We start from the raw sequence: 14161 nt of genomic DNA, 5'->3' as shown, positions 1-14161 counted from the left end.
ATGAAGCTGAAAATGAAAAGACTGACTTTGGACCTGCTTTGCTGTCTCTTGACTCCTACATTGCCCGAACTAAGAGCTTTGGTACACCAGCAAAATCCTGAAGTCTTGGAACAGTTGGATGCCACATTCATACTGTCACGTTCCTCTGTTGTCTGCCCTGTGTCTCACTGCCATTTTGTAAAAGAACTACACTTCCCAGTATCCACCTGTCATCATCACTGCCATTTTGTTCATTGTTCTCACCTGTGTCCCATTTAGTCATCACTCCCTGTGTATTTAAGCCCTGCTTCTTGTTCTCTCCTTGTCTGTCGTTGAATGTTGTTAGCCTGGTGTGTGTGTTCCCTGCCTGTGTTTTCAGTGATATGTTTATTTCCCCATTGAGGGTTTTTCAATTGTTTTGATTTTGTTAAATAAAAGTAAAGCTGCACTTAGATCCGCTCTCCTCGTCTGCCTTCGCTGTCTGCATTCATAACAGAACGACAGAACCAAACAATGGATCTAGCGGCTTTTTTCAATGAGCTTGCCCAAGCGGATCTGTCGATCCGCGAATACACGTACTTTTTTGTCGCCGCGACCAGCATTGGCGGATGGAGTGAGGAAGCGCTGAAAGAGACGTACCGAGTCGGCCTGCCTATGCGCCGGTGGCAAGAGTCGCCCGGAATCGAGGGGTACACCTGGCGGGAGTACGTCGATCTAATCTTGTCGACATTCGCAGCTGACGAACCTCCCCTCTCGATTCCGGGTGTGCTATCCACGGGAATCAACACATCCACGCTGCCAGCTTGGTCCGCTCCAGAGCCGGTGTGCCCAGCTTCCTCTGCTCCTGCGCCAGCGCGCTCAACCTCGTCAGCCCGAAGGAGGAGGAGGAGGGCAGAAGCTTCTGCTCGCTACTCCACACCTTCCACGCCCAGCGAGCCAGAGCCCACGCCTGCCACGGCCAGCGAGCCAGAGCCCTCGCCTGCCCCGTTCTGCGAGCCAGAGCCAGAGCCTGCCCCGGTCTGCGAGCCAGAGCCCTCGCCTGCCCCGGTCTGCGAGCCAGAGCCCTCGACAGCTAAGGTCAGCGAGCCAGAGCCAGAGCCTGCCCCGGTCTGCGAGCCAGAGCCCTCGTCAGCTACGGTCAGCGAGCCAGAGCCCTCGTCTGCCCCGGTCTGCGAGCCAGAGCCCTCGTCAGCTACGGTCAGCGAGCCAGAGCCCTCGTCTGCCCCGGTCTGCGAGCCAGAGCCCTCGTCAGCTACGGTCAGCGAGCCAGAGCCCTCGTCAGCCATGGTCAGCGAACCCAAGCCAGTGCATACCACGGTCATCCAGCCAGAGCCTGTCGCCTCAGAGGTCAGTGAGCCAGTACCTGTCGCCTCAGAAGTCAGTGAGCCAGTGCCTGATGCCTTGGTCGTCCCTGAGCCAGTGCCTGAAGCCTCCGACGTCAGCGAGCCAGCGCCTGTAGCCTCCGATGTCAGCGAGCCAGCGCCTGTAGCCTCCGATGTCAGTGAGCCAGCGCCTGTAGCCTCCGATGTCAGTGAGCCAGCGCCTGTAGCCTCCAACGTCAGTCAGCCAGCACCTGTAGCCTCCGACGTCAGTGAGCCAACGCCTGTAGCCTCGACCGTCCCTGAGCCAGCGTCTGTAGCCTCCGACGTCAGTCAGCCAGCACCTGTAGCCTCCGACGTCAGTGAGCCAACGCCTGTAGCCTCGACCGTCCCTGAGCCAGCGCCTGTAGCCTCGACCGTCCCTGAGCCAGCACCTGTGGTCTTGTCCGTCCCAGTGCCAGTAGCCATGACCGTCCAAGAGCCAGCGCCAGTAGCCATGACTGTCCAAGAGCCAGCACCAGTAGCCATGACGTCCAAGAGCCAGCACCCCTCGAGCCTCCCAGGGCTCCTCCTTCCGAGCTTTCCAGAGCTCTGCCTTCCGAGCTTCCTGAGCTTTCCAGAGCTCCGCCTTCCGAGCTTCCTGAGCTTTCCAGAGCTCCGCCTTCCGAGCTTCCTGAGCTTTCCAGAGCTCCGCCCTCCGAGCTTTCCAGAGCTCCACCTTCCGAGCTTCCTAGAGCTCCGCCTTCCGAGCCTCCCGAGCTTTCCAGAGCTCCGCCTTCCGAGCTTTCCAGAGCTCCGCCTTCCGAGCTTCCGAGAGCTCCGCTGTCTGAGCCTTCCGAGCTTTCCAGAGCTCTGCCTTCCAAGCTTTCCAGAGCTTCGCCTCTCGAGCCTCCCAGGGCTCCGCCTCTCAAGCCTCCCGAGCCTCCCAGGGCTCCGCCTCCCAAGTCTCTCGAGTCTTCCAGAGCTCCTCCTCCCGTGCCTCCCAGGGCTCCGCCTCTCAAGCCTCTCGAGCCTCCCAGGGCTCCGCCTCTCGTGCCTCCCAGGGCTCAGCCCCTCAAGCCTCTCGAGCCTCCCAGGGCTCCGCCCCTCAAGCCCCTCGAGCCTTCCAGGGCTCCGCCTCTCAAGCCTCTCGAGCCTTCCAGAGCTCCGCCCCTCGAGCTTCCGAGAGCTCCGCCGTCTGAGCCTTCCGAGCTTTCCAGAGCTCCGCCTTCCAAGCTTTCCAGAGCTTCGCCTCTCGAGCCTCCCAGGGCTCCGCCTCTCAAGCCTCTCGAGCCTCCCAGGGCTCCGCCTCTCGTGCCTCCCAGGGCTCCGCTCCTCAAGTCACTCGAGCCTTCCAGGGCTCCGCCTCTCGAGCCTTCCAGGGCTCTGCCCCTCCAGGCTCTCGAGCCTTCCAGGGCAAAGCCTCTCAAGCCTCTCGAGCCTTCCAGGGCTCCGCTTCCAGAGCCTCTCGAGTCTTCCATGGCCCTTCTCCCCGAGCCCCCTACGGCTCCACCTCCAGAGCCTCCTATGGCTCCGCCTCCCGAGCCTCCTACGGCTCTGCTCCCAGAGACTTCAGAGCTTTCTAGGGCTCAGCCTCTCGAGCCTCCTACGGCTCCGCCTCCTGAGCCTCCTACGGCTCCACCTCCTGAGCCTCCTACGGCTCCGCCTCCAGAGCCTCCGAGCCTTCTAGGGCTCCGCCTCCCGAGCTTCCTACGGCTCCGCCTCCCGAGCCTCCTTTGGCCCCGCCTCCCGAGCCGCCTACGGCTCCGCCTACTGAGCCTCCTATGGCTCTATGCCCAGAGACTCCAGAGCCTTCTAGGGCTCCGCCTCTAGAGCGTCCTATGGCTCTGCCACCTGAGCCTCCCTCAGCTCCGCCTCCAGAGCCTCCTTCAGTTCCACCTCCTGAACCTCCCCCGGCTCCGCCTCCAGTGGCTCCCTCAGCTCCGCCTTCTGAGCCTCTTAAGCCATCGCCTCCCTCGGCTCCGTCTCCCAGGCCTCCTGACCCGGCCCCTGTCCTGTGGCCTCCTCCCAGGGCCCCTGACCCTGTTCCTGACCTGTGGCCTCCTCCCAGGCCTCCTGACCCGGCCCCTGTCCTGTGGCCTCCTCCCGGGCCCCCTGACCCAGTCCCTGTCCTGTGGCCTCCTCCCAGGCCTCCTGACCCGACCCCTGTCCTGTGGCCTCCTCCCAGGCCTCCTGACCCTGTTCCCGTCCTGTGGCCTCCTCCCAGGCCTCCTGACCCAGTCCCTGTCCTGTGGCCTCCTCCCAGGCCTCCTGACCCTGTTCCAGTCCTGTGGCCTCCTCCCAGGCCTCCTGACCCAGTCCCTGTCCTGTGGCCTCCTCCCAGGCCTTCTGACCCTGTTCCAGTCCTGTGGCCTCCTCCCAGGCCCCCTGACCCGGTCCCTGTCTTGTGGTCTCTTCCCAGGCCCCCTGACCCAGTCCCTGTCCAGTGGCCTCCCCCCAGGTTCCCCAAACCTGTCTTTGCCCTGTGGCCAACTTCCAAGCCTCCTGAACCTATCCTTGCCCTGTGGCCAGCTCCCAGACCACCTGAGCCTGTCCTTGCCCTTTGTGCCCCCTTGGACTTCCTGCCTGCCCTTTGTGCCCCCCTTGGACTGCCTGTCTGCCCCTGTGCCTCCTTGATCTGTCGGTTTTCCCCTTGTGCTCCCTTGATCTGTCGGTTTGCCCCTTGTGCTCCCTTGGTCTGTCTGTTTGCACCCCCCCCCTCCCCTCTCCTTGGATGATTTTTTTTTTGTTTTTTTTTGGGAGTATTCCCTTTTTTTCTTTTTTTCTGAGGAGCATCTGGAAGCCGCTCCTTTGAGGGGAGGGGGGCTATGTCACGTTCCTCTGTTGTCTGCCCTGTGTCTCACTGCCATTTTGTTAAAGAACTACACTTCCCAGTATCCACCTGTCATCATCACTGCCATTTTGTTCATTGTTCTCACCTGTGTCCCATTTAGTCATCACTCCCTGTGTATTTAAGCCCTGCTTCTTGTTCTCTCCTTGTCTGTCGTTGAATGTTGTTAGCCTGGTGTGTGTGTTCCCTGCCTGTGTTTTCAGTGATATGTTTATTTCCCCATTGAGGGTTTCTCAATTGTTTTGATTTTGTTAAATAAAAGTAAAGCTGCACTTAGATCCGCTCTCCTCGTCTGCCTTCGCTGTCTGCATTCATAACACATACACTGTTTGTTGTGTTTATTTGGTGTCCTGCCGCAAACATAAACACCTACACCTCTCCATAACTCTAAACCTAACCATAACCACAAAGATTTTAAAAATGAAAAGTTTTTAAAATCATTAAATATACCACAAATTAAAAGTTATTTTGAATTCATTCATACTGCCATATGGTGGCGACAGTGAGGAAAAATTTAATGAAATTGAAGAGGAGAAGAAGCTGGCAGTATGCTATGCTAATAGGTTATCTAATTAGCATGTAAGCTAACTGGACAAAACAGAACAGATAAATATTTATCTTACATTTATATCTTTTTATTATTGAACAAGCTTCTGCTTGTACAAACACCTTCAGGAATAGAGCACTTACAAAACATTTCACATTAAACAAGTAAATTCAGTTTACCATTGATATCTTCCATTGAATATGTGACATATAATTTCAAAGTTATTCTTTATCATATTTAAAGAGTAAAGAGAAAAATAAATCATACAGCAATTGCATAGGATTGTAATAGTTATTGTAGCCAATAGAATCGCTTGATGATCCAAGGGGGCGTAACATGTAGTGGGCGTGTCGTGAAGTGGGTGTCCTTGTAGTCTTGCAGGATGCAGACAAGTTCACTTGGGACTAATCACGCGCGTTCTGTTGAAGCGTTCTGTGCACCGCTCGCTTATCAACGCATTCACTGTCTATGCTCTGAACCTTGAAAGATGGTGCGACCAAAGGCTCTCCAGGCGCGGCTAAATGTGTAATATTATTTGCATAATGTCTGACTTTATAAAAGTAGTGTTTTTTTTTTTGTGCGTGAGTATGTGCGGTCAGTGCAGAAAGATAAAACACAGGATCAGGAGAACATCAATACATCACAAACACGGAACGTAAGTGAGCATGTTTTTAAAAATTAAACTTGTTTAAATTGGAACACTTAGAGTGAGAACACTTGCGAATAAAATAACCAAATATCCAATAAGCCTTTGCTTATTATTATTATTACAACAATTTGTGCAATTTATTTTATACCAAGTTTCTTATATATAATATATATATATATAGAATCGCTTGATGATATATGCCATTTATCCCAGTATTAAATGCCCTATATTATTAAAATAACTGTATCTTTTTTTTCTTCAAAGGTTGTGTGGAAAGAAATGTACTTTCAGTAAATTTCCCCTGATAAATATTTGTCTTCCTTATGCATCTAATAAGCATAACAATTCTGTGTTTGACTTTAATGTAATTATAACACTCTAGGAACAAATATGTTCTAGATTGTAGATATAACTTTTTATTGTATGATAAATTTAAATCATAATGTTTTGTTTGAAAATCATAAAAGGATTCTATAGTATGCTAATAATGCTTTAATGTATAATTTTAAAATATATATTTTGTAAATGTATTTAAAATTTATATCAACATAACATAATCTCAACATAACAGTACCTGTAAGTCCCAGAGTGCTTTTTTATTATTTACTATACACTTACTGAAAGCACTTCTAATTCAATATATTAGTGTGTTTGTTCACAAAAATACTAAATATAAACATGTTTTTCACTAAATTCAGCACTTTTGTTATATCAGTGTTAAAGAGGACATTATAGAACAAAATGAGCCAAAAAAGCCTGAACTTATTGAAGTTCAGGTTTTTGCCTGCACTGCCATGCAAAGACAAAATGCAATAATTAAAGCAAAGATTTTGTCAAAATTGAGTTATGACAGAAATCAGGTCTCTTAGACTATGATCTGTCCTGTGACAGGACACACACACACACACACACACACACACACACACACACACACACACACACACACACACACACACACACACACACCAGAGAATGGAAATTACAATAATTATAAAACCAACACCAAAAACAAAGTAAATCTGAATGAAGCCACTTTTCAGTTTCTATGATGGCAAAGTTACTAAATTTTGTAGGACAGAGCAGTGTCTCATCTTAAATTGTACAGCACTTGAAATAAGTTCAAATTGTTTACATGATTGAGTGATTGTGCTCATGGACAAGCATGTTTAGATGAGATTGTATTGAAATGCTTAAATGTTGTTTTGCAGTCCACTTTTCAAGAAGATGTTGGATGAAACCAAGACAAATCAGGTGAAATCTGACCATCTACTGCGTGTTGACGATCATGATTTCACTATGAGACCAGCATTTGCAGGTATAAGATCCAAGTTCAAGCATACAGTAAATGCAGCATGTGCATTTGTTTTACATCGGCTACTGGCCTAAAAAGAACTGCAAAGCTATTTTGTCATATACAGTGGTCACAAGAAATACTTGGGCACTGAAGTCTTTGTAAAAGAAATGTATTGATATGGGCATATCAACAGGGTTTGAAATTAACACCCGCCAACCCACCAGATGTGGGTAAAAACTCAGTGGTGGGTAACTCCGCAGTGGTGGGTAACTCCATCACGTTTACTAGCCACTTTGGCGGGTGACGTTTTCAGGGATTTTCCTGCTTTGCATTGCGCATTCATCTCGTGTTCAGAACTTTGAAAGCACTAAATATGTCTTTAATAACTTACACAAGAATCTGTGCAGTGCGAAACCACTGCAGCGCATATCAAAGTGCTCCAGAGATACAACCTCTAGAGCTCTGAGACAGCGCAGAGCAAAATGTGCATGATTTAGTTGGGCTTCACTCAATATTGCAGCGGCCGGCAGTGATCACAAAGACAAGGCAAGTGTATTTATATAGCACATTTCATACACAATGGCAATTCAAAGTGCTTTATATAAAAAAAGATACCTGTACATAAAAATAAATTTAAAAACAAATTAAGAACATGAAATATACATATAATATACACAACATAAAAAATATATATATTTTAAAAAGTTTAAATAATTAAAATGAATAAAAAAGAAAAATAATACTTAATTGTTAAAATTAAAAGAATTAAATAGAATGATAAAAATTAATGAAAGCAATCAGTAAGTGCAGCACAGTGCTCAGTCAGAAAATGCACAGCTAAACAGATGTGTTTTCAGTCTGGATTTAAATGTGGTTACTGTTGGGGTGTATAAACCTCTTCTGGAAGCTGGTTCCAGCTGCAGGTGGCATAATAGCTTAATGCAGTCTCACCTTGTTTTGAGTGAATCCTTGTATTTTCTAACTGACTAGGTCCTAATGATCTGAGAGATCTGATTGGTTTATATTCAACAAGCATATCTGCAATATATTTAGGTTGAGTGATTTATAAATGAGTAATAATGCCTTAAAATCAATTCTAAATGTGACCATCAAGTGTAAAGACCTAACCTACTGGTGGTGAATACATGAACACATTTTTTAAGTCTTGACTGGATACAAAATATCTAATTCTCACTAACTTTTTGAGATCATAGTAGGCTGATTTGGTTATTGCTTTGTTGTGACTACTGAAAGGTCTGATTCCAAAATGACACCAAGATTCCTTAATTTATTTTTTGTTTTTAGACCTTTGGAGTCAAGGTACCTTGGGAATTTCACCTTTGTTGCCAAATATAATGACCTCTGTCATGTCTGTGTTTAACTGAAGGAAGTTTCAGCACATCAATCCAACTGTTAATTTCATCAATGCACAGAGAGTCTATGGGGCTGTAGTCACTTGGCGATAGGGCTAGGTAGATCTGGGTGTCATCTGCATAGCTATGGTATGCAAATTGGTTGTTTTCCTTGTGGGAGCATATACAGGTTGAACAAGTTCGGTGCAAGAATTGAGCATTGTGGGACTGATTCATAGTTCCCTATGTTCACATAGTAACCCCTCCCATCTAAATATCACCTGAACCAGCTGAGGGCCGTCCCAGAGAGCCCTACCCTGTTCTCCAGTCTTTCTAGGACTATTTTGTGGTTAACAGTGTCAAATGCAGCACTGAGATCCAATAAAACCAGCACTGATATTTTGCCTTCATCAGTATTTAGCCGGATATAATTTATTATCTTTATATGTGCCGTCTCTGTGATGTGATGCTGTCGAAAACCAGACTGGAAATTGTCCAAGTAGCCATTTGAGTTTAAGAATTTGTTAAGCTGATTGAAAACAACATTGTCAGTGATCTTGCCTATGAAAGGAAGATTTGAGATTGTTGTAGTTGTTTAATATGCCGTTATCCAGATTATGCTTTTTTAGAAGGGGCTTAACAACTGCAGTTTTCAGAGACTTTGGAAAGTGCCTTAAGGGAATGAGGCATTTACTATCTCTAAGAGATCGGTTTCAAGACAGTTAAACACATTTTTGAAAAAAGATGTGGGGAGTGTGTGAAGACAGCAGGTTGACATTTTAAGGTGCTGTACTGTTTCTTCCAGGGTTTTGCAATCAATTGCCTTAAAATCAGACATATTGTCTAATATCTGAAGTGTTGTGGTGGGTGCTGTCTAACCTCAGCGCAACATGAGGAAGAGCTGATTGCCATTCTAATGTCACTGATTTTTTTTTCCTGAAAAAAATTTGTACAGCATTTTCTGTCAGAGGGCATTTCGCAGGGAACCTGTGTTGGTGGGTTAGTTAGTCTCCCTTCAGTAGCAAATAGAGTCCGGGTGTTGTTTATTGTAATGATCTGGGAAATCAGGAGAAGGCAGACGGGAGGTTCGGATCCACACACTGCTTTTATTGACAAGCATAAACAAAAACAAACTCAGGAACAAATGAAAATTCCACGATGGGAAAAATAAACTAAATGACGAAAACATAAAGGGGCTAAACAGGTTGGGGAAACATCCATAAAAGTCAGGGAAACCTCGAACGAAGACAGAGAATATGAAGGACATGCAACGAAACGTCAACATTCAACAACGATCGACAAAGACTGAACAAAGAACCAGGTTTAAATACAGGAGGGAACAAACAAGGGAATGAGGGACACCTAGAGGAAACAATCAGGGAAAGACCAATGATACAAAGAAACTACAGAGGACTACAAAAACCAAACAGGAAACAGGAACTAAACTAAACTTCAAAATAACAGCACAAAAACAAAAGACAACAGTGAACATGACAGAATCCCCCCTCAAAGGATCGGATTCCAGACGATCCTAAACAAATAAAAATAAATGACAAAAAAACCCCACAAAAAACAAAGTGAGGGCACTAGGGGCAGACAGACAGACCAAGGGGGCACTAGGGGCAGGCAGACAGTCCAAGGGGGCACATAGGGCAGGCGGGAAGTCCAAGGGGGCACATAGGGCAGGTGGGAAGTCCAAGGGGCAGGGACAGGTTCAGGAGACCTGGGAGGTGGCCATAGGACAGGGACAGGTTTAGGAGGTCTGGGAGGAGTAGTGGCCGCTGGGGGAGGCGGAGCCGAGGGAGGCTCGGGAGGTGGAGCCGAGGGAGGCGATGGCTTAGAAGGCTCAGAAGGCGGAGCTGAGGGAGGCTCAGGAGGTGGAACTGAAGGAGGTTCTGGAGGCTCAGGAGGCAGAGCTGAGGGAGGCTCTGGAGGCTCAGGAGGCGGAGCTGAGGGAGGCTCAGGAGGCGGAGCTGTGGGAGGCCCAGGAGGCAGAGCCAAGGGAGGCGGAACCATGGAAAGCCCTGGGGCCTCAGGAGGCGGAGCCGTGGGAGGCTGAGGAGACGGAGCCGAGGGAGATGGCGCCGTAGGCGGCTCTAGAGGCGGAGGCCTGGAAGGCTCTGGAGGTGGAGCAGAGGGAGGTGGCGCCGTAGGAAGTTCCAGAGGCGGAGACCTGGAAGGCTCTGAAGGCAGAGACGAGGGAGGGGGCGCCGTAGGATGCTCTGGGAGGCGGAGTCCTAGAAGGCTCGAGAGGCTTGAGAGGCGGAGCCCTGGGAGGCTCGAGAGACTTGAGAGGCGGAGCCCTGGGAGGCTCGAGAGACTTGAGAGGAGGAGCCCTGGAAGGCTCGGGAGGCTCGAGAGGCGGAGCCCTGGAAGGCTCGAGAGGCGGAGCCCTGGAAGACTCGAGTGACTCGAGGGGCGCTGGCTCTTGGACGCTCATGGCTACTGGCGCTGGCTCTTGGACGGTCATGGCTACTGGCGCTGGCTCTTGGACGATCATGGCTACTGGCGCTGGCTCAGGGATGGTCGAGGCTACAAGCGCTGGCTCAGGGACGGTCGAGGCTACAGGCTCGCTGACCGTGGCTGACATGGACTTAGGCTCGCTGACCGTGGCTGACGTGGGCTCAGGCTCGCTGACCGGGGCAGGTGTGGGCACTGGCTCGCAGACCGGGGCAGATGTGGGCACTGGCACGACGCCAACGGTGAACGGCGAGCCACAGGCCAGCAAAGTCGCCTCCAGGAAGTCGCGAAGAGTCCAGCCGCGACGTCGTCTGCGGCAACCGCTCCTTCAGCGAACTCCGCAGGTTGTCCCTGAAGAAAACCACCAGAGAGGAGTCCGGGAAATCCGAGATACTCGCCAGTGTAAGGAAGTCGTGGATGTGGTCCTCTATAGGGCGGTCCTCTTGCTTTAGGCAGAGCAGGTCGTAGTTTGCGCGTAGAACCGCTGGATCCATAGTTGGTCGATCGTTCTGTAATGATCTGGGAAATCAGGAGAAGGCAGACGGGAGGTTCGGATCCACACGCGGCTATTATTGACAAGCATAAACAAAAACAAACTCAGGAACAAATGAAAATTCCACGATGGGAAAAATAAACTAAATGAGGAAAACATAAAGGGGCTAAACAGGTTGGGGAAACACCCATAAAAGTCAGGGAAACCTCGAACGAAGACAGAGAATATGAAGGACATGCAACGAAACGTCAACATTCAACAACGATCAACAAAGACTGAACAAAGAACCAGGTTTAAATACAGGAGGGAACAAACAAGGGAATGAGGGACACCTGGAGGAAACAATCAGGGAAAGACCAATGATACAAAGAAACTACAGAGGACTACAAAAACCAAACAGGAAACAGGAACTAAACTAAACTTCAAAATAACAGCACAAAAACAAAAGACAACAGTGAACATGACAGAATAAAATAAACTACAAAGGACTACAAAAACCAAAACAGGAAACAGGAACTAAACTGAACTTCAACATAAAAGCACAAAACAAAAGACAACAGTGAACATGACATTTATGATGCTGTTTATAATGTTGGAGAAGAAAGTCTGCCTAGCTGTGTCCATCCATCCATCCATCCATCGTCAACCGCTTATCCTGTGTACAGGGTCGCGGGGGGCTGGAGCCTATCCCAGCTAACATTGGGCGAAAGGTGGGGGACACCCTGGACAGGTCGCCAGTCCATCGCAGGCCTAGCTGTGTCTTGTTCCAAATTAAAAGCATGAAGGCTGTGCCTATAGATATTGTCAAGTCAAGTCAAGTGGTTTTTATTGTCGTTCAACCATATACAGTTAGTACAGTACACAGCGAAACGAGACAACATTCCTCCAGGACCATGGTGCTACATAAAAAAAACATAGGACAAACACAGAACCACATGAGACTACGCAGACTAAATAATATTTCTACATAAAGTGCATGTGCAAACGTGTGCAAAAAAGTACGGGACAGTACAATAAATTACTAAAAGGAACAGGGCAATAGACACAGTAAGAGACACATACACAGTACACATTTGTAACGAATAGTGCAAAAAGATGACACTTTCTAAAAATGCCAAATGTAAACATAACATACTATAAAGACAGATGTAACTTCAGCGGGTGGAGAAATCATTAGATCAAAGACACACAGAAATGGTCAGATAGCGCTACATCCTTAATAACAGTGGATTAAATGTTCAGACCCTTACTAAGAAGCAGATCTGGAGTGTGGCGTGAGTGTGTGGGTTCAATTACATGCTGAGTCAGATCAAAAGTGTTTAAAATAGTTATGAGTTCTTTGGCAGTGTTGTTTTCAGGATTATTTACAGTATATGGTTTTGAAATCCCCTGCAATAATAAAATAGTCAAATTAAGATGAAATTGCTGATAAAAGCTCTGTAAAATTGCCAATAATTGTGGAAGAGTATTTTGGACACCTATAAATAATTATAAATACAATGCTTTGAGCACTTTATTGTACAATACAAAAACACTAAAAGGACAAGTAATCACCAAGTGGCACTTGCTTGCAGTGAAATACATCTTTAAACAGAGCTGCTATTCATCCACCTCTTCTACTAGCTCTGCAGATACTCATAAAAGTAAAGTTTGGAGGGGCTGAGGACTGTTTCACTGCAGCTGTTTTCTAACCAAGTTTAATATAGAAACACAAAATCCAGGTTATTTGTGGTTATGAGATCATTGACTAAAATTACTTATTTTTAGTTTAAAAGTGCTAACTTAACAATATATGTTTTTGGCACCACGGTTATCTCAGATTGACGTCTAAAAGGCAACAGATTGGACAGGTTTGCCGTACGTCTTGAGAAGACCTTAGTCTTTCTATCACTTGACACAACAGATATAGAGAAAGCTACAGGCAGATCGGGATCCCGCTTGTTCTGTGAACATTGGTGAATGTTACTGCTTCCGTAGCGGGGACCCGACACATATCACTGAGAGTTGTTATCAGTTGTTTGTTGTTCACCCAGAGCAGATGAAGGACGGTAAGGTCCTTTGTGTTGTGGCAGCGGCCAGAGAGCTCTCTCAGAGGGAGGGGGAGGATGAGCTGGGACTACAGGCTTTGATGGTAAAGGGGCCCACCATTTTTTGACTGTATCTGGGGGCTCGCAGCAGTGGAGCGGGAGAGCTTTGTTCCAGCAAACACTAGTTCCTCCATTTTGTGTGAGAAGCTCAGATGAGATGACGTTGATGAGAGGAAGAGAGTGACTCTGGTGTTTCTGGAGGCTGAAGTATGTTATCTTGGCTTCCTTGGCTTTTGGCCCTGTATCTTGGAGCCATTGTTTTTCGTCACAGTCCAACTGTAGAACACTCTGTGGGTAGGGCTCTGGCTGGTTTGCGTCCCTGAGCAGTGGATGTTTTGGCTGCAATGTGTCATTATTTTCCTTGTGGTGGTGTGTTGACCAAATGTCTTTCCAGGTGGTGAAGTATAGTCCTGTGTTAATCCAGACACTGCAGTGGTGTGCCATTGAGGTTGAGTGGATTGGCATGCTTTGCAGATTGATGAAGGAGAGAGAAGTAGATATGATCCTTTAGCACACTTGCAACAAGTTTATTTGGATGGGGGCCATCTGATTTAAACAGTTCTTTTTGACTCCAGAAAAGATTGAAATTGTCAGTGTAGTTCAGTCCTCTCATGTTGCAAATTTTGTGCAGCCATGTGTTTAGACAAAGTAACCGAGAAAACATATTTGTTCCTCAGGCTGGGAGTGTTCCACAGATGAATGACTGAACATTTAATCTTCCAATTGTTTCAAAGAGTTTCTTGAAATCCCTCTTCATACATTCTGACTGCTCTTTACGAATATAATTTCCCCCACATGTATAATAATGCAATTCACAGTCTTATGCTTAACCAGAATGTTCAGAATTTCCTTATTTACCTCAGAAACTGTTGCTCGATGAAGGCAGCATGTAGTGGAAGCCCTAAATGTTTCTCATAATGGAGTCCCCCACAATCAGAGTGCTTTGCTCGGCTATGGTCTCAGCTGAATGCCATTTCCTGCTCAAATTTGAGCGTCTGCTAATGTGATCTAAGCTTGATCATGTTTATGGTTTCTTTCTCCACATTAACTTATGGTTCAACTCTATTTTCAAGACATATCGGGGGTGGAAGAATTCCTGTATTGGTTAGTTGAGTCATATCTGTAGTGGAAGATGCCAATGCTGCAATATG

General features: G+C 47.5%; 1 protein-coding gene across 1 annotated transcript in view; it reads left to right on the top strand.

Moving 5' to 3' along the window:
* The first annotated feature begins 5087 nt into the window (after positions 1 to 5087).
* Positions 5088 to 14161, top strand: part of gabrr2b (gamma-aminobutyric acid type A receptor subunit rho2b) — an 88689-nt gene continuing 79615 nt past the window's right edge. Inside the window, exons 1-2 of the mRNA XM_052095229.1 lie at positions 5088 to 5330; positions 6533 to 6639. Coding sequence (XP_051951189.1) covers positions 5197 to 5330; positions 6533 to 6639 — 241 coding nt within the window. The 5' untranslated portion in view covers positions 5088 to 5196. The remainder of the gene's footprint in view (positions 5331 to 6532; positions 6640 to 14161) is intronic.

Source organism: Xyrauchen texanus, chromosome 28 (assembly GCF_025860055.1).
Source record: "Xyrauchen texanus isolate HMW12.3.18 chromosome 28, RBS_HiC_50CHRs, whole genome shotgun sequence".
Lineage (NCBI taxonomy): Eukaryota > Metazoa > Chordata > Actinopteri > Cypriniformes > Catostomidae > Xyrauchen > Xyrauchen texanus.
Note: the sequence above shows the minus strand (reverse complement) of the source record. Positions and strands in the feature narration are given on the sequence as shown.